Source organism: Dermacentor andersoni, chromosome 7 (genome assembly GCF_023375885.2).
Source record: "Dermacentor andersoni chromosome 7, qqDerAnde1_hic_scaffold, whole genome shotgun sequence".
Taxonomy (NCBI): Eukaryota; Metazoa; Arthropoda; class Arachnida; order Ixodida; family Ixodidae; genus Dermacentor; species Dermacentor andersoni.
The window spans coordinates 105,472,351-105,493,954 of record NC_092820.1 but is presented as its reverse complement, the minus strand read 5'-3'; the positions used below and the strand labels follow the sequence as shown (position 1 = coordinate 105,493,954).

General features: G+C 46.0%; 1 protein-coding gene across 6 annotated transcripts in view; it reads right to left on the bottom strand.

Annotated features, from left to right (window-relative positions):
• LOC129385670 (uncharacterized) overlaps positions 1 to 21,604 on the bottom strand; it is a 124,726-nt gene that overhangs the window by 93,186 nt on the left and 9,936 nt on the right. For 4 of the 6 annotated variants that reach the window (XM_055072555.1, XM_055072557.2, XM_055072558.2 and 1 more), the window contains 2 exons: positions 18,048 to 18,078; positions 17,552 to 17,638 (listed from right to left, as the gene is read on the bottom strand). In XM_055072555.1, coding sequence (XP_054928530.1) covers positions 17,552 to 17,638; positions 18,048 to 18,078 — 118 coding nt within the window. The remainder of the gene's footprint in view (positions 1 to 17,551; positions 17,639 to 18,047; positions 18,079 to 21,604) is intronic. The other 2 variants (XM_055072559.2, XM_055072560.2) reach the window with 1 other exon arrangement.

The following is a 21,604-nucleotide window of genomic DNA, read 5'->3' as shown; positions in this document are numbered from 1 at the left end:
TGAATTGCTATAATATATGACACCAACTGCAATGGCTTAGGCCCTCTGAGAGGCTACCAGATAATCACATGTGCAGCCCGCTACTAGACTGGCAGAACGGTTATTTGCGCTAACCTATAGCCGCTATATTTGTTAATACCAGCTAATTGAACAGACCATAATGCCTGGGACAGAGCAAAAAACCGAACACAAAAAATATGTGAAGGTATGGAAAATAAAGGATGAAAGATTAAAAAAATTCTAAGTGATGAGACTTGAACTCTAACCAAAATTCTAGTTTTGCTTGTTCTGGATTATCGTTCGTACTTTTATCATATATGCCCGAACTTTGGACCTAGGAACATTTTAGTGCCCCCTTTATTATGCCTATACATGCTTGTTTCGATGTTGGTGCTTGTATTGAATTTTCAGGATAGAACAATACTGTTTTCCGTGTTTTGCCCTATCCTTATCATGTTTATAATGCTATCGCCTGCTGGGGAACTTGGCTTAAGGCATTGCAATATTCAACGAACACTGGTGGTGTAAATGCTGTTGTTAACAGCTTTGTATCAGACGAGAGAGTCGCCATGAGAAGGGCTCAAACTGCTGTACGGGACCAAACACATGAAGGGAAAGAAAGTGGAGAAAGTGGAGTGGTTGGGCGCAACTCTGACCTGCAATGTGGGGCTCATTTTGCACGTTCAGTAAAGGTTCGCCCCAATCCGATTGTACCAGCTGCTGAAAGTTAGTTCGCAACATCAACCCATCTCGGACGAAAACCTCAGACTTTCGTTACTGAAATACCTGCCGAAGGCTCTGAATGGAGAACATTCTGCAATTCCAAAGGAAGCAAGGCCATTGCACGTTGGGAATCACGAGCATGTGCCAATAACTTCGGTGCATGTTGAGCGTGTTCCTTTTCTGCATGCAAAATTAGACTCAGTAAAAATACATAACATGAACCAATAAATTTCTTAAATTGTGCTTCTTTGTCATTGAATTCGCAACTTTTTTATACTTGTGTCTAGTCGGGCTATATTTCATATAAATCATGTAACTTGCACATTGTCCGTCGCTCCGTTCTATCGGCAAAATTATGAATGCATAAGATTAGGGCTTAGTCGGCTGTGTTCCTTATAAAATCATGATTTATCCCCACATGCCCAGCGGCAGTTCCTTAATTGAGCCTATACATGGCTAAATCGCAGTCCTTGGCGCCCATATAAGCCATAAATTACAGGATTAATGCTTGTTATGAAACCTAAAAGGGTATTTGTAGTGCCTAGACATCAAATCTCTGGTGATGAGTCAACCGGGCATCCAAACCAGACGAGAAGAGATGATTGAGACTGCAGAGATCAATCGCCTGGAGATTCTGCTACGTCAGTGCAGCGTCAATGGTGTCACATTGTAGTGACGGTGAATAGCACACTACAGGAAGAATGCGTATGACAAAACTAACTCTTTATTGGGCAAAATTCCGCCCCTAAAACCAAGAGACTTTCAAAGCCCAACGACAGCGGCGAGAACAGTCGATAACTGCCGAACATATGACCTGCGACTCAAGCGTGTCGGCTTTTATGCAAGGCTACTCTAAGGTTCTGTAAGCGCGGACAACTTTCAGTGGCCATGAAGGGAAAGCTACGGAGGCAAATCGCGCACAAGTGCGAGCGCTTCTGAAAAGAGTCCCGCGTATTAATCCACCGGGGTTTAGGCTGCGGAAACACGAAACATAAGCACCCTATTAGCAACAGTTTGATAAGACAGCACACACCACTGAGAGTAGAGGTTTACTTATTTTGCTTTTTTTCCTTTCCGCGTCTGGGAAACGCAAAACCGTCGCACGGGGAAACCGCGGCGATTCAGCGTATGTTCGGACCATAGAGTTTCTAAAGAAATACCTTTGAGGCAAATGTGGCGCTAGTGTCTTCGGGGCTCTCATGAGCGTTGCGTCAACCTACATGGGAATGATCGGAAGTACAGGCTTCGGATTGACTTCGATCTTTAGACTAGTGGCATTTGCTTGCGGCGCAGTAAACGAAGCTGTACTAAAATATTATCGCGTAAAATCTAATATCTTATATAATGTACAGCACGTTACATAAACTTTGTATGACATTGAGATTGAAGCACGGTTTCCTATGGTTTGTCAACCGGCCACACCAGGGTATGCATTCTTCTGCGATTGTGTTCCCGAATTATTGCCAGAGAATAATTATTTATTTATTTTTACAACAGCAATAACAACCGTGCATGTACTCATATAAAAACACTCAGCAAGTATTTATGGAACTAAAAATGTTGCATTGTCAGAAAGTGTTGCGTCCTTGAGAGGAATGCTACAAGTGTCGTCTGCTACGACGCCTGCTCGCTGCAAACGCGAGACTTTTCCCTCAGAAGACAAGCACTTGCGAACTCTCTCACTCTTTCGAAAGGCTGCGTCGGCTGTCACGATTGCCGCACGCCTTCAAGTACTTTTAAGCACATCTGCTGCAGTGCTAGCTAGGACGCATGTGGCCTTCTACGAGTATGCTTCATTATACATTATATCGACGTGCCACTTCCGAAGGGTTATGGCGTGGATTTGCACATAACCGTTTTGCGACACTGAACTACAGCCAGGAAGCAGCAGCCTGTCCCACCACAAGTAAGTTTGTGCTCTCAAAGTCCTAAAACACGCCTTTAATGAGCACAGAAATGAGTAATGCATAATGAAGCCCTCAATAAAATTTTATTGTCAAGCCCCTAGAAGTACAACTGTCTATGTCTTGTATCAGTAGCATCTTCTTTTTGGTATTCTCAAGTTTCATAAACCACGTAACGCTAAAGCGCAAACCTAACGCTCTTAACAAACCAAGGTCCAGACGGTCACAACATGTTCTTTCAACGTTTACGATGCCATCGCTTTCTCGTCAGGGGCTTCGACACCATACCGCCACACAAACACCGTCCCAGCCGCTTGCCCAAAGCGCTAGCCCCACTTCGAGCAACAGAACAAAGACACAGAGCTTTGCGTCGCACTGCCCCACTGCACGTTATAGCAATTAGCGAAACCAAAACTGCCAAAATACTTGTAGACTAGTTCGCCACTCAACAGAATGCCAATCCGTAGTCTGCACTTCCCATCATTTCCATGATGGTTGAATGATCGGAGAGCCAGATTTCCCTCTAACCATACTAACATGAAAATCTGGTTCGGAGCAACCGAAAATCACGGTCAAACGCTGCCGGACTACTTGGCGCAGCCACACATTTGCAGCAGCCACGCGCCCGTAAATTTCGCTTCATAGCCACAGGAAGTTGTTGGCGAGGTTACCGCAATCCTTCGTGCTCTTGCACCTTCCAGAAACAACGACGTTATTCGTGTCCCGAATACAACCTAATCGAATTATGTTCGGCGAGAACATATACAACAGATATAATCAGCGATAACATTCGCGTAAGTGCCTGATAATGCCTACGCGTCTTGCGATGACCGATCCCATAAGTTTTAAGCGGGTAAAATGCAATCCCCCTAAAAGTTTAAATCAGTGCACGCATCGATGCCCCACTCTTAAAGTCCGTCGTCCCGATGCTATAAACACAAGATGCTGGCTCCACCGTAATCAAGAATAGATGTAAGCCTGAAATGGCTAGCGGCAAAGCTTATTGGTTGGAGATGATACCAGCCACAATGTTAAAGTGAAGGTAATGCACGTTCATAATGGCACACCCCACCACACCAAACCGCACCACGCGATACTGTGCACTCGTCTATATGGACGCAATGATTTCCTGTCACAGACAGAATCTCATTGCAATCTCGTCTCGTTCAAAGAGCCAGCCTGAGTGCGCCGGACACTACCGGCTTGGACACGTTTCTCTTTGTTTTTGTTTTGTACGCACAATAAGATAACTTGGGACTTTACGTGACAAAACCACAATATAATTACGAGGCTGGTTGCCCAAAAACACGAACAGAGAAAGACGTCACAACTCATTTCACGATCAACATCGACAGTAATATTAACAGCAATCGAGCAATCAAGCAACACGCCATATTTCTGAAATCATATTGATTTAATACATGTAGTGGTGACTCTTAGACTTTCGTTTCTTTGACTACATGCCATACCCTGATATCGTCTCACTTCTTTAGGGCACTCGCCTGCCAAGGTCACCCATCAGCACGGATACTTGACGACGACTGTATGACACCGATGCAGTGACGAAGATGGAATGATATTGATCGAACGCAAAAGAGGCATAACAAAAGGGTCATATATTAGGTGGGCTGCCAGAACTGGGGTGTCTGGAAGAGTGCTACGGCGGATACCAAACTTCTTGAATGGCAGATCAGTATTTATACAAACACGCGAAAGAAAAAGCTGCTCGCATATTTTCATTAAAGAAAATCGCACAAGGTAGTGCATTAGGTCCTTTTCCCCTTAAATGCGTAATGGCGGATTCACAGCGGAGATTTCCACCGGCGCTACGCCAATTCATGTGTGCGGATGATGTTTGTATTTGGGCCTCCGGTTCAAGTACCAGAATTGCTCAATGAACTTTCCAGGAAAGCCTAAACATCTCGGACAAATTCCCAAAGAAAAGGGGAATGGAACTGTCGTACAGTAAGACGGCTGTGCTGCCTTTCACAGGAAGATATCTAAAGGATGTTCAGGTGCGCCTTGAGGGACAACATTTTCATATAGTAAAACAACACAAATTTCGGGGGGTTATACAAGACGGATACTTTTATTGAAATTCTCACAATCAATCCCTCAAAGAGCAAACAAACTCAATAATACATGTTCTTCGCCGCGTAACAGGCACAATAGGGGGAGGGCCTGCTTGATCCCTACTAATGTACACAATACACTTCCAAAGCAAAAGATGGCATGTTCTTCACCGGTTCTGCATTGAATCTTCCGTTCATGTGAAGAGAGACCTCAAAGATTAATACCCAGGGCTCTTAGAGTATGTTCAGGCATTCCACAGCAACTTCAAATTCTTTGGTAATTGCAGGGGACGTCATCCTCCATTTTCTGTTATGAGGATGGTTGATACTCGTCGACGCTACTTTCACGTTTTCATCATCATCATCATCGGCCTGGTTACGCCCACTGCAGGGTAAAGGCCTCTCCCATACTTCTCCAACAACCCCGGTCATGGAGTTTTAGTGGAGCACAAAAGGCAGCAATTGCACTCATTTAGAGAGACAGGGCAAGCATCAATACGGTGATCCGGATGCACAATATCCACTTCTACCACCCCACGAATTTTGGTTCTCAGATATCTCCTACCCTCGATGGCGACTCCCCAAAAATTGACCTTTCGATTGAAGGAATTATTCGCAAACGAGATATGTTTACGCTAGCAGCACAATAACTAGCGTTATACCAGATATAGTTTCGATACCGTGGCTATATTCAAGCGTATGGAGATGGCTCTTGCCAAACAATTTCTTCTACAGCTACCTTTGTCATTCCAGAATGGAACTAAATACAGACGTTTAAACTATCTCACACGACATCATCAACAGCAGCAAAGCTTTTTGCAATATTGCATTTGTTACGATACCTAAATTCAGTGCAAATAGGCGAACAATGGGTCATCCTTTGAGATTCAAAACCAGCTTTTTTTTCACTTCATAGCGACATAATCAATTAGCAAAACATTGCGTCAGTTTAGGAGACACTAAAGGAACTCACAAAAAGCAAATGAATGGAAACGCACAATGTTCTTCCAATGGGTACCTGGCCACTGCAATATACTTAGAAATGTTGAAACTGACAATGCAGCTGGACAAGGACACGTTATAACGCCACACGCGGTCTCACTCTAAAGCAAGACGAATTGCGCCACATACTAAGACAGATCTCAGCCATTGGTGCCAAAGCGACATGGTTTGATCAGAATTAGAAAGCGTCAGCTTTATTTAACATTGACCCATCACTTCAATTTAAGATTGCGTTCACATTTTATGCAACCAGAGCTTTTGAAACGCTCATTCACCGTCTGCGGCACGGTACCGTTTGCAAAAAGCACTTTCTGCATAAAATCTGAAGATCTGAGAGTCCGGAATGCAATTTTGGCCACGCGAAAGAGGATGTACAGCATCGTCTGGTAGAATGTTCGCGACATGACACACGCAGGCAACGCTTAGCATGTGATCTATTGACATTGGGCGGCAGGCCCTTCAGCCTCTAGAAGACCTTATGTCGATGGCCTAACCCGGTTTTGGCCAATTCAGTGCCTGGAATAACCTACCTTCATTACAATTTAATCCGTGCTTTCTTATGTGCCCTTGTTTTTTCATCCACTTTAATTTCCATGAATTTATCGTTTCTTCATTCCATTTATTAAGCACAAGTTATTTCCTCTCTGTTGTCCTTGGTGTCAGTGTTTGTTGGCTTCTCATGATATGACTAATAAAAATCGGGCCCCTCGGTTAACCCCCTTTCTCCTCGCTGATTTTAGTTTAGTGATGTGACCGGACTTTGTGTTTACTTTAGTTCACTTATGTGACTGGACCTTGCGTTGGTGTGTTTCTGAGATTACTTTCAGTTTTAGTGAGGCATTAGTTTACTTATGTGACTGGACTTTGCGCTATTATCATTTGGAGTTGATTGTTAGTTTTAGCGCGTTCATGTTAATTATTTTTAACGCCCTATGTGAAAAGGAGCAGCCGGCGCCGAGTAAAGGCAACATCATTTTAGTACAATATAATAAAAAAGGCGCATGATGACGACAGCAGGCCGGCAATAAGATGTGAATTCTTAAAATATGACCATTTAATAACGATGACAACGTGATGAAGACGACATGAGGACGATGAGATGACGAAGACGGTATGACGACAACCAGATGAAGGTGCGCGTATGACGACGATGTTAGGTACACGACGGTATGACGGCCATAGTAAAACCAAGGGTGCATCATAGCCCCTATGTGACAATGACGCAATGACGACCAGGGTATTATCACGATTGAATGACGACACCGTGTGTAAGGTAGATTGAAGAAGGAATCACGTCGATTGATCGACTAAAGGGATATGGTGACGGCGACATGACGACGTTGGTATGATGCTCCTGAAGTCATGACTGTGAAACGAGAGCCTTAAAATTATGACGTGACGACAAAGGTGTAGACGACAACAGCACGACGAGAGTCGGATGTATAAGTTATAGCGATGACGATGGAATGACCGCGATGACATCTCTACGACGGTATGACAACGAATGCGTGACGACGGCTGTATGATATTGATGCAGTGATGACGGTGTCATGGCAACGGCGTGAAGACAATGGGGTAACGACGAGTTTTTGATGAGAATGGCATGAAGATGACTGTATCACGAAAGCTATATGACGAAGATGGTTTGAGGAAGACGGCATGATGAAAGCCAGATCTCGAAGTTACAATGACAATCATGCAACACCGCCACGGAATCCGTGGCGGTGTTCGACAACGAATGCGTAACGACGACTATATGATGACGATGCCATGACAACGACATGGCGAGAACGGGTTGACGATAGTGTGTGATGACAATAGAGAGATGATGGCTTTCTCGAGAAACATCCATGACGACGACTGTGTGACTAGCGCGGCATGACGAGAGTCGGATGCGAAAGCTACAGTGACGAGGATGATATAACCATGATGATATTTCTGCAAAATGAGTCATGACAGGGACTGTCTAACGATGACGTCGTGACAACGGTAGCATAGCGACGATTAGAGAGAGCAAATGATAAAGGAAAGGTAGGGAGGTTAACCGGGACTGAGCCAGGTTGGCTACCCTACACTAGCGAAAGGAAAAATGGGACGGAAAGATTAAAAGTGGAAGAGAAATTCTACTGGGGATATCGTTCGGTCATTAAGCCCTGATCACAGACGCCGACTCAATCCAGTAGCATTGAAATATCGCAGCAGAGCTTTTGTCGCCTTTTGTAGCTGCGATATGCGAGGCCATGGTCCCAAGATCTTGTTCGAGGTGAACGGTGTTCTATCTAGCTGATTGAGAGCTGCGCAGAGGTCATGTCCTTCGTTTTCAAAAGATGGGCAGTAGCACAGTAGATGTTCTATAGTTTCCTCGACACCGCAGGCATTGCAGTCGGCGCTATCAGTCATTCCAATCAAAAACATATGCATTGGTGAATGCGACGCCCAAGCGTAAGCGGCACAGCATTGTTTCCGCATTTCGTAGAAGCCCTAGTAACAGCCGCAGTTGCATAGAAGGGTCGAGGGAATGCAATCGTTCTTGGGTGAATTCAGGTGTGGGCCACTTCTCTAATGTCATACGGTGTGCTACCTTGCTTAGGTGTTGGGCTGCGTCGGTCCGCGATAAAGGTACAGAAACAAGGGTTGCTCCTTCGTGTGCTTTGCTAGCAGCTTCGTCAGCGAGGTCGTTGCCAGAGATACCGAAATGGCCAGGCAGCCACTGACACACGACGTCGTGTCCTTTTGCTATACTACAATGGTGCATTTCTCGTATCTCCGACACTAGTTATTCACAGGACCCGCGACGAAGAGATGACAGAAGACATTGTAAGGCCGCCTTCGAATCGCAGAATATTGTCCACCGATTAGCGGGTTGGTTGTTGATGTAATCAACGGCACCTCGGAGGGCAACAAGCTCCGACCCGGTCGATGTTGTCAAGTGAAAAATCTTGTATCAGATGCTAGTTGATCGTGATGGTATAACCACTGCGCCGGTGGAGCTGGTCTGAGTGGAAGAGCCATCCCTATATATGTGGACTCGGTCAAAGTAGAAAGTGTTCAAAGAATCTAGAGCTGCTTACTTCAGGGCCAAGGTATGCAGGTCGGTCTTCTTTCTTATCCCTGGAACCATAAGACGCACTTGAGGTTGTTTTGAACACCACAAAGCTGAGGTTGAACGTGCTGAGGGTGTGAAGCCCGATGGTAGACAGGCACGATGGATGCTGACTTCGTTGGAGGTGGACGCCTGTGGTCGTCGTTCTGGCAGGCAGGCAAGAGAGCTTGATTGCATGCGTGAAACATGACGAACATGGGCCCTAAGCGTGTCGGTGCTAATGTAAGTCGTGATCGGATGGTCTCGAGCCATTATAATGATTTCTGCTGTTGAGGCGTTCCGCGGAAGGCCTCAGCAAACACGTAGTGCCTGTGCTTGCATGCTCTGAAGTTGTCGAAGATTTGACTTGCATGTTTTAGCAAGCACGGCAGAACTATAAGGTAGCAATCCGATGAAAATTGCTCGATATGACTGCGGCATGGAGCCCACTGACGAGCCCCATGTTTTCCCGGCGCTGAACTTGAAGGCATTAACAATAGATGTGAGCTTTTTCTTCAAGTGGGCAACGTGAGGGCTCCTAGAGAGGACCCGGTCCACAATAACATCCAAAAACCGATTATATCTCTTGTAGGAGATAGGCTAGCCATTGATGCATACTGGATAACGAGACATCGGTTTTCGTGTAAAAGCGACTAACGCACATTTTTCTGTTCAGATGGCAATGCCTTGTATGTGAAGATAGTGAGATGCCTGTGTTGCTGCTTCTGTAGCCTTGCGCGAACCTGCAGACGAGTGACCGCTGATGACCAGATGCAGATGTCGTCGGCGTAGATTGAGACACTAACTGTTGCCCGTAGGGATTCGGCCAGCCCAAGAAACGCGAGGTTGAAAAGAGTAGGGCTTAGTACACCGCCTTGGGGAACGCCTCGGCATATGCAGTGGTCAGTAGTCGGACCGTCTTCCGTACGTACGAACAAGGACCTTTGTGTCAAGTAGTTACTGATCCATCGATACACTCGCCCTCCTAGTTCAATTGTTAAAAGTGCGTCTAGAATGGGTTGATGTGAAACGGCGTCGTAAGCGCCTATCACGTCCAGAAAGAGCGCTACTAATAATCATTTTCAAGATTTTTGCTGTTCTACAGATAACACTAGATCGATGACACTGTCAATCGATGAACGGCCTCGACAAAATCTCGCCATAGAATCAGGATAAATTTTGCGGTGTTCTAGGTACCATTCGAGACGCATGAGGATCATGCGGTCCATGAGCTTCCTGACGCAGCTGGCAAGTGCTAAGCGGCGACTTTCCTGCTTTTAGTAGCGGTACCAGGCGGCTGCGTTTCCACTCCTGTGAGACCACACCATCTTGCCATGAACTATTAAAAAGGCTGAGGAGTTATCTTCGTGCTTCTCGGCCTAGGTGGCGTAAAGCAGTATATGTTATGCCATCGGGCCCTGGTGAAGACGAACACCTACAGAGCGTCATAGCAGCTTCTAACTCTTCCATAGAGAATGGAGCCTCCATACTTGTATCTCGTGGACCGGGGATGTCGCTGAAAGCCATGTCAGGGACTAAAACTTTGCCGCCGCCGATTTTCGCGCAAAATTCCCGTTTTTATAGAGAGCAAGGGCGTTAAAAGGGTGTCGTTGCTCGGGTCATGAGCAAAGACCCCGTAGGGCACGCCACACACGGGACAATGGCTTGCGGCGGTCTAGTGACTCGCAAAAGCATTTCCGTCTTTGATCCGCTAGCTTATCCATTCGGCGTCTTCTTTGCATGCGCCGAGCTTCTCTGAGGTCAAGAATTGACTTTGTGCACCTGTACCTCCTTTCAACACAGTGACGTATTGTATAGAGCCTTTCCAATTAAATGTCATTCTCTGCACGCTTTTACGAATGTGTTAGGCAACGCGTGCAATCTTGGATTGCATCTGCGATTATGTCTTCTAATCTGCTTGCGATATGTTTCTTGCAGGTGTGTTCTACTCGATCTTGAAAGACTGACCAGTCGATCTGGCGAGATACATACGGTAATGCGGCGTCTAGTCCATCGATTCTCACATAGGTCGGAATATGATCACTTCCATGGGTTTCAATATCAGTGAACCACTGCACGCTCGAAGTCAGGCAACGTGACACCAAAGTCAAGTCAAGACAGCTGCTGTACGTTATTCCTCGCAGAAATGTCGGACTTCCGTCATTTAGAAGACAGGTTGTTGCCTGATGCAAAGGGTATTAGTGACCTGCACCTCGAATTTATCCTGGAGCTTCCCCATATATGGTGGTGAGTGTTGAAGTCCCCCGTTATTATCCAAGCACCGGGAGTGGCAGCCATAATATCTTCTTGTCTTTTGCTGGCAAACTGACTTGTTGGATAGGTGGACGCCAATAATAGGAAGAAACAGCCTCTTCTTTTTCACACTAACACAGACGTATTGGTTACCGTCGTGTGGCACTACGGGTTGCGAAAAATACGTTAGGTCCTTGCGTATGTAAACCAGAACCTTACTAATACGGACGCACGTTGTTGAAACAGAACGTTCATATCCTGATAGTCTTATGGATGCTGATAAATTCGGTTCACAGATCACCAGTATAGGAAAGTGGTAGTCAAACACGAACTGTCGAAAATCCGAAATACGTGACCTCAGGCCTCTCGCATTCCTTTGGTATATAGAGGCACTTGACATCATCCCGGAACAATCGCTGTTGCTGTCGATGAGCCATGGCTCTGCTGTAGAAGTTCTCAAGCACTGGACTTCTAAAGGCTCGCTAGAACCGGATTGATGGCATCCAGCACTTGCAATGTACTTCGAGCTGTCGGTGTCGGTAGCTTTTCCAGAAGAACACGAATAACACTCACCAGAGAGCTGATCATGACAACAATTTGTTGATCTCGGTCCGTCAGTTTATAAGGAACAGTCGAAGTGTCCCTTGCTGTAGAAGTCTGATTTCGCTCAGTAGGAGCATGTAGCCTCGAGAGTGCAGGCCAAGCGTCAGCAGCAGGGCTGTTCGTTGTACCTATGTCCTTTGAGCTGACTGCGTTTGACCTGGGCGGAGGAGTGGGTGGTAATGCACGTGGCTGGTGCTCTGCAGAGGCTTTGGAGGCTCGTGATCGACGTCGGCGACGCGATCGTCGCCGCCTAATAGATGTTGCTGCTTCTCGGTGAGACGAGTGGTCTCTAACCATTTTCCTCAATATTGCCATTTCCTTACGAATTAAAGGGCATTCCTTCGAGGAAGCATCGTGAGGGCCGCTGCAGTTTGTGCACTTCAGCACACAGGTCTCGCACGTGTTAGTCGTGTGGGACCCAGTGCAGCGAGAGCAGACAGTTGTGTTCTTGCACACCCTACTCACATGCCCAAACTTCATGTACTTCCAGCACTGCAGCGGTTTTGGTATGAAGGGGCGGACTGCGTGTCGGTAGTGGCCCACTTTTACATGCGATGGCAGGGATTCGCCTTTAAATATGATTTTGACTCACCGTGATGTGCCGAGAAGGAACGCGTTTGTGATGAGGGTGTTTTCTGTAGCTGGCTTGATTAAGATCGACAGATCGGAGTCTACAATGGTCTCGTCAACATTGTAAATTACGCCAATCGTGACTTCTTTGCCCAGCGGAATATCAGGGCGGACTTTCATCCCGTCAAGGTCCGTGACATTGCACAAAGAATCCAACGCAGCCGTGTGTTCTACTTCAATTGCTAGGACGTGCTTACGGGTGTTCACTCTGATGTCTTTGATTTCATTCGGAACCAGTGCCTCTAGATGTGAAGACACGGCTTGCCTGTTGAGGTGTCTCAGGTTTTCAATAGCGACAACTGGCGCGAACAGGATGGTGAGCTCCTCGATATTCCGCGATGATCTCACAGTGGACTCACTCGAATTCGAGGATGCGCTAAGAAACCTTCGCTTTGCTTTACGACTCCGCACCAACTAGAAGGTGTCGTCACAGGAATCTTCACTGCTGACATAGTACTGCATGGTGTCGTCGATGCCAGTGTCGCTGTCGGTGCCGTTGCGCTTCCTGGAGGCAGCCGCCGCGGGCACTGCCGAGTCCGCCGGACACGCATGAGACTCCATCTCCATCGCAGTTAAGGAGGAAGCAGCAGTTCATTAGCAGTCTAAGAAATCCACAAAATAAGTAGAGCTGCAAGGCCCGGCCTTCTGCCTGAAAGGCACCTCGTCTTCGCCACAATTAAATCCGGACAGTATGATTACACTACAATTACGAAAGAAGCTTGACGTCAACAGAACGGCTAAGGCGGTACAGCGACCACGAGACGATGACAGTGCGATCACGCTAGTGAGGGGATGACACGCACAAAGCCACCGCATCGCGATGATGGCATGATGACGACTGTGAAGCAACGATGGCGTGTTGACGGCGGCATGACACGAGTAGGATGACAAATCTGTAATCACGGCAAACCAACTACCGCGATGGTGTTATCACCCCGAACACATACCTAGTAGACTGAGTTAGACAACTTCGACCCCCGGGTCGGAGTACACGGCATGATAATGTTGGAATGACGAGAGTCTATCACGAAGCTGGAATAATGATCATTGAATGACCACGATAACATAATAAGGTGGTCTAATAACGACTGCATGATGACTCTGTGACAGTGACGGCATCACGAATGTCGGATGACAAAGCTTTAATTACGATGCAACCGACCACGGGCCCATGCCTAGTGATTCAATCTATTAGACAACTTGCTGCACTGGGGCGGGGTAGAAGGCAAGATGACGACGGCATGACAAAAGTAGTTTATGACGAAGTTAAGTTGATGACAATAGAACAACCATGACGGCACGACTACGCCAAGCATAAACATAGTAGCCCGAACAGGTAGGCAACTTGACCCACTCGATCGATCCACAGACAGACGGACGGACGGACGGACCGACAGACAGACAGACAGACAGACAGACAGACAGACAGACAGACAGACAGACAGACAGACAGACAGACAGACAGACAGACAGACAGACAGACACAGACAGACACAGACAGACACAGACAGACAGACACAGACAGACACAGACAGACAGACAGACAGACAGACAGACAGACAGACAGACAGACAGACAGACAGACAGACAGACAGACAGACAGACAGACAGACAGAGATGTGTTTGTGTTACAATCGCACAGAAGGGTTCACAGAGGAATCTATGCTAATAATTCAGGTTAGACAGATTTGCTTGCTTCAGGGAATTCTAATACAGCTATGCATACCCTCAGAAGTCAAATTTGGCTGGGCTAGTCGGTTTATATCGCTCAGTAGACCCTAAATATGATCGCTGAGAGCAAGCGAGGAAGGGAGAGAACACGGGGAGGGCCAACTTTCGACTGCTTATTCTATATTGCATAACATCCAATATATACATGCAAGGGAATGCGCAACATGCAGAACAGCTTCAATCGCGCAACACCCTAATCTCAGCCGGCTAGCAGAAAACCTTCGTTCTTCTTGCAGAAGTAAAACAGATGTGTCGCTAATACAAGATGAACCTCTCTTTTAATGGAAAACGCCCTTAACAGTTCACTTGCCGTGGCGTCCCTGCTTTTTCCTAGATTCCGTATCTTGCTCAGTCATGGCTTACATAGGTGTGTATTGCAGTACTTTTGAAAATGTGCTCCGCCTTTGCCTCATGTTTCCGCGCACGCTCATTTTCGCATCGCCCAGTCTGGCCGATATATGTCTTGCCGCAAGACAGCAGAAACTCACACACGACGCCGGTAGCACGTTCTTTGTACGTCTTGGCATGTATCTTATAACAACCACCTGTCTTGCTCCGATTAGAAACAATGCATATGCACAGCTGGTCGAGCTTGCGTGGCGCAGAGAATACGACTGGCACCCCATGTCTGTCTGCAATATTCTTTAAGTTGTGGGTTACACGGTGCGTATAAGGTAAGACCTCCAGCCTCACCGTTGGCGCACCCCTTGTTTCCTTCCTTTGTTCCTCGTTTGTGCTAAGCGATCATATTTATGGTCTGCTGAGCAATACGCACATCCTGCCAGCTTGTGCCACCGTTTTTTGGCTCCTATAGTAGCCATGGTAGTAGCTATCGGTGCAGGGTTTCTCCAAAGAAGCCCCGTATCTCTCACATCGCACGAAAATGTATCCAAGTGTCAATTGTCAGAACGTCAGCCGAGAAGTTGCTGTGAAACACTAATCGCACAGAAGCAAGCAGGACACACATAAAGTGCCATAACGACTCCGTGGTCCAGATGCAAGAACAACGTCCTGTAGCATGTGCGGCGCACGCTGCAGCTCAACGCCGGGTGCGCCCAGACGCGGCGATGCAGAAGCAGGAGGCCGAGGTTAGGCGACATACCTAACAAAACCCTGCAGTTCAAAAGCCCGAAGCGAACGAAAATGGTGCCGGCCGTGAGCACGCCGCAGTACATGAACGCAAAGGCCGACACAAGGAGAGAATGCCGTCAAGTACCTCTAGTTCTATCCCATGCTACTCGTGGTCACCGAATTTTTTCTGCTCACATGTGTCTGCACAGCTCACGTCACGCGTATTTACTTAGTCAGCTTACCCTTACTTCCTGTGATGCATGCTGAACTTAAGCTACGAGCATTACTTTGCGTAATATTCTGTAATGGAGCTATCGCATTCATAGTTTCGCCCTTATGACAATATTGTGATTTTTTTACTGGTTAAGTCAATGAAATTGTCCAGCTGTCGGATTCGAATGCAGGACATCTAGCAGAAAATCCTCATACTGTAACCGCTGCGCCGATGACGCTTTTCTCCCATAACTGCGTGCCACATAATCAGATCGTAGTTTCGACACGGCAATCCACGAACTTATTTAATATAATTAACACGTCATCATTCGTGAAAATGTGGGCCGATGCCGAAGACGTGCACTAAAAACGTCGCACTTTAGCCTGAAAAGCGAAGCCTTGATTGAGATTGCAAATTAATATACTACTATACGAAGTGAGGATAGTAGCTTTATCGGCCGTATAAATGTGGAAAAATTCGCTTACTAACTGAATTAACAAGTATGGTGCAGCGCGCACAAGCAAACACGAACACATCGCACTCGATGAGCGCGGACACTCGCTGTGAAAGCGCTGTTGCGCAAGCGCGGCAGCAGCCGTGAGCGAAGTGGCATTCGTGCAGTCTATCCCTTAAAGGCAACACACCATGCACAAAGGTGTGAGCCGTTTGCAGATCCCTTTCGAGATACGGCGCGCGTGACCGCGGGTGGACGTGCAAAGCACGCACATGTTGGCGAAGACGAAGCCGCCCCCTCGCCTCCCTCCCGCACCTCTCCCTTCCCTCGATCGTCAGTTACTCGATCGTCACTTCTCTTCGCATCCAGTCGCGATATGCGCAGTTGCTGCCGGAGCGCAAGGCCGCCCCGCCCTCTCTACTTCCCATAACCTCCCCCACCCTTCCACCCCGGGCTTGCGCGCGACGGAAGACGGCGCGTTTGCTCACCACTTTCTCCTTCGCGCGCGCCAGGGTGAGCCGCGATCGACGGCTTCCCTCACCTGCTTTCACTCACACATACAGCAACGACGTGTGGCGACCACAAAAAAAGCGCCTGCAGTGTCCATATACTTTCTATCGCAATTCCGTCCTACGCGCCTCCTGCTAACCTCAGGTAAGGCGGGATGCGATAGAGAACCGTGCGCAGTGACTCTGCCCCTATCTCATCCCGAACTCGCTCGGACAGAGTTCGCGTTTCATTGAATTCAACTGGAGCTTGAATCGCCTTCGAACTTCTTTAACGTGACTACTCTACGCATGCAGAGATGGATTCCTCAGACTTCGCTCTACGAATAACAAGTTGAAGTTTAGTGCTCGCTATTTTCTTTCGTACTACCTCCATTATTTGTTTCTACGCCTCTCGGCCATGTGCCCACTAAACAAGTGACTTTCTTTTTGCGGGAGCCGTGCTGTCCTGAAAAAGAAAAAACTTTACTATCCACTGCAGTCAATCGTAACGTTGTGTTCGAACGAGACACCATCCAGCAAGGATTGCTTCGTCTACAGTCGCGCAACCGGAGCTCCGGCTTCTTATAAAATAAACCAGGGCTAAATCATAATTTGAAACTCTGCGACAAGGTATCACCGGCCTCAGAAATACAATTGACGGTCTTGCCTGATGCGTTCACCTGCGCAGCGTACGACTAGGCTTGGCAAAATACAGGTGCCCAAATTGGCGAATCGCCGTCTGATTGCCGTGTGAATTTTTTATCTCTTCACAGGGCAAGATGAGTGCTCCAACGAAATGCCGCCTGCGGTTGGGGCAGGACGACGATTGCCTGTGAGGGGGTCCGCGGGCGTTGACGATACGGAAGTGATTCGACGTTCAAGAGCATTGCTTTCAGGAGGTATAATGCTGAAGTGAATGAGTAGTTGCGGTTAGTTGAAATTCAAAAGTACTAGTGCATAGTTAATCTGAAAGCGACTTCTTCGGGTATTCACTTGTCTCATTCGCGTACTTCCCTGTGTTGTTTATTTGTTTCCGGAAATATGGTAGACAGCAGGTTGATGGTCCATCCTCAAGGTAATTACCATGCACTTCTCTCCGCCGTATGCCCCGTGTTCCGTTTTCGTTTGGGTATAGCGACAAAGCGCTAGGCAAACGCGGCCTATGAGAATTTCACTATGTTCACGAGTTTCAATATTTTCCCCACGTCACCAATTCGCTACACCGAGCAATCGCGCTTTCATTCGTACTGCCACTAAAGCAGTTATAAGGAAAAAGATTCCTTATAAATGCTTATTTGGCACTGGTACAAAAAAAAGGACTCACCTTGAGCAAGGCACCGTTCGACACACATTAGAAGGAAGATGATGCTTGCTTGACTGAATGTGGCCATGTTTTTGCAGAATATGATGGCTGTTGACATAAAAGAAGGGAAAAATGTGGAAACATGCAAAAGAGTGAGATATCCTAAAACATATGTTTGAAATATGCAAGAAATTTAGAATACGAGCAATTGGGAGAGCCTTAGACGCAGCTAATTACAAGGAAATTTCATGGAAGCAATATTGCTCTTTTTGCGATCGACCAGTTTGTTCACATCTATGACGTAAACCTTCTTGCTCTTTCTTTTTCATATTTTTCGTCTTTTCGACCAAAATTCGCTTACACTAGTGCAAGGTAGCAAACCACAAATTTTCGTCTGGTTAACTTGTGATGCCTTTGCTCCCTTTCAATTTCTCTTTTGACAGCAATCGCTGTTTGACGAATTGGTTTATTAAACATCATAAATCGAAAGGAAGCAAAAAATAGAGAAAGTACTCACGAAATATAGCACTGAGGATGTATATTTGCAACTGAAAAGAAAATTCGTGCTTTTCACATGTGCAGAACAAAAAAGCACCACAAGAGTAAAACGCTATTCATCAGAGCTAATAAACTCATTAAATGAGTCTTTCGAATACCTATTCCCGCCTTATCTCAAGTTCAGAGGCGTGTTACAAACGCAATCGCACAACCTCTATTCCTCACTAGAAACCTTTCTTCGCCTTTGTGCGAAGTTGTGTCAAACTTCTTAATATCATACTTTATACAATTAAAGGCAGGTGGAGCGCCAGCGCTGTTGTCCGTTCACTCTACATGTTTTTACAGTGAAGCTTTTAGCCTCTAGTGGGTGGAGATGTTCCGTGGCCTCGAGCGATGTTTTGCTCACAGAAAAGCAAACGGCAGCTCGAGAGGTTTTATGTTTGTTTCCCCGTAACAGAATCGTGTTTTTTCCTATATATGAATTCCAGTCCGATGGTATTATGTCCGCAGGTTGTGCGTAAGTTGTATCTTACAAATGTTCTGGCGCATGTTACGTTGTGAAATTCAATTACTGTAATAACGCACTTTGCCTAGGCGGAGGGCCAGCAAGAATGAGGAGGTAGCGGCGGCGGCCGCTGCGAAAGGACATTGTCTTTCAGCTTCGGCGTAAAAGTTTTATTTTTCCTCGTAATTCAAATAACAATCTGAAGCTATCGTGTCTGCAGCTTGTGCGTAAATCGTACATTACACATTTTTCTGATGCATTTTACTATTAACCGTTTATTTAGTTCCATAAAGCACTTGCACTTCGCCGAGGGCCTAGAAGAATGAGGATGCATGTTGCACTTCCGGACACTTCGTGAGGGTGTGAAGTATTACGCTAGCGGGGGGGTCGATGGTAGCGGATTTTTTTTTCTTGTTTATTTCTTGCGCTATCTTAACCCCTTCTACCTTGTATCGCGAATTTACGACATATCGAGTAGTTGTTGACTCCGCGCGACCGACGTAAAATTACGGGCTAGATTTAGGCTTAGTGCATTCTTTTTTTGAAAGCTCCACGGACGGCTTTCAATGGTTTTGTATTGATACACAATATCAGCATGCTTGTCAAATTGGCTTTTTTTCTTGTGCTGCTCAATATTTATGATTACCGCAATAAGCGCTCCGCAGATTGAATTTATCCATCGAATGGCTGTATTTTCACTATGTCACGAATTCGTTACACCGAGCAATCGCCCCTTTTTTCGTACTCCCACAGTAAAGTGGGATTGCACTGCGCGGTGAGTAAACAAATAGAATAGGAGCCCGGTTTAGCGACGCTGGGGACTTGAGGTGAGCAGGAAGACCTTGACACCTGTTGCTGTGACAGTAGTGGTTATTCAAGTCCTCAGTTTCACATGTTCTGCTTCACTGCAACATTTAGGATGTGCATGTGTATGAAAATTTTGTGCTTTGTTTTTGTTTTGTTAGCGCGGATGGATGATTCGGAGATGGGATTCAAACAAAATTACAAGTTGGCGTGCTGGTTTTATATAATGTATGTACAATCTTTTGTTGTATTCAGTCTACTGCACACATTTCTTCCACCGAAAGGTGACACTGATGACAGGAGTCTTACCGACAAAAATGAGGAGGACAATGTGGTAATATTTCAATAGAAGGCCCCTCTGTTTAATGACATGACTAGCGAGGACGAGACTAAAACTGCAGTTGCACCAAACGCGAGCATCTTAGCAACTGAGAAGATGTAATTAACGAAGACATCTTGGATTGAGAAATGTAATAGGGTGCTGTAGCAAGGATCTACCTGAAAGTAAGAGGGAGGAACGCCCTGGTAAATATTTCAGGATTTTCAAATTGAGCAGCACGCTGTATAAGATGAAAACTGCACTGTTCCAAACCAAAGCGGCATACTGTGATCGTCCACGAAAGCATTTCTAGTGGCGAAGACAGTATGCCAGTCTCATCAAGCCTGTTCCAACGTCTGCTGGAAGGATGAGCATATGGGGTACTGGCTACTTGTAAAAGTCACGCGGCCGAGGTGCAAACCACCCAACCGTCAAGAACAGATGTTTTTCATGTGCTCCCAAGCGCAATGTCTAACTCTGCCTCAACAAACACAAGAACTACTTCTTCACAACTCATCAGCACTTCAGACGGGTAAGACCAATCTGTAAGTTTTTTTAAATATAAAAAGTGTTTCCCAAGACAAGAACCAGGCATTACTCAGGTTCGTGCCCGATTTAATAAGTTTTCATAACTGGTCACAAAAGGACCAAATGCCAAGCGTCGCAAATTCACGACATACAAATTTTGAGAAATGCAGCATTGAAATGAAATTTTCCAGCTTATCTCTTATATAAGGACAAAAACCAAAATAAACCTCCAAGTTTGACGTTCTCTCTCGAGCTTAAATTATATCAGCAATTAAAGGTTTAAGTAAATCAGTCTTAAATTTGCGTCGAAGCACTAAGATAACGTATATAGAGCCAACATTCTATGTGCGAAATATGGTGCCGCTATTAGGGGCTTCGCTGGTCCTGTTAATATTCTTACTAACTTTGTTTACACAGCCTACGGAATGTTTACAGGCATTTGCTGTTAAACTGCGTTGAGCGTGCAAAGACAATTGCAGTATAACTGTTTCTAGAAATAACAGAATGACGTTCAAGACATCTTCATAGAAAGCTCTCGCACCGTCGTATTATCAAAGGATCCTCGCATCGCAGCTCTTTCTCCCGTCCGTGATTATGATTTATTGGCATCCCGTATGAAGCGCGCGGTGATAGATAGTCGCCTAGGCTGCTTGACTGAATCAGGTACGGAATGCAAGTTCCTTTATTTCTAGCATTTTGTACGCATATCTTCGATCTTTATTTCTTCAGAACTCCTCTGTCTACATCGCACCGGTACCTATGTCAGCAACAGATACTGTCGTATCAATAGCTTCCCTGTTTTTCTTCCACCAATACTCTAAATGTCACTTGATTTTCTGGTGCTGACTGGTTGATGCTTCCGCACAGTTTGAATCGAAGCGCTTCTTAATGTCCTACGTTGCGTACCGGTCTCGGTGGGTCAACCCCTTCTCTTTTCATTAGGATGTTCTTTGTGGTCTCCAGATTTTACTGCAGCATATACATGCCTCATCTAATTGCGACTATTCGCTCCGATATGTTATTGTCCTTAGGCAACCGCCTCGAGCCTTAAATAGGCAGGCACTGCCCTTTCTTTCTTTCTTTCTTTCTTTCTTTCTTTCTTTCTTTCTTTCTTTCTTTCTTTCTTTCTTTCTATTCCTGAAAATTTCCATAGTCTTCTTTCTTTCTAATCTTTCCATCCAATTCGGTGTCTCTGTTTCAGTCGCTTTCCTTCTCTTGGCTCCTGGATGTCTTTTTAGACTTTCAAACTTTCACTTATTTTGTGCTTGCTTGCCAACTCTCCTGACCTCCTCCTGCATTCTTTGCCCACGCGTTTCAGGCGCAGATACTTCTGCACTTTAGCCGTGCCTTTATATTTATTCATGTTAATGAGACTTTCTTGAAAACTAATTTTGCTCTGCGTCTCTGTGCTTCAAAACAG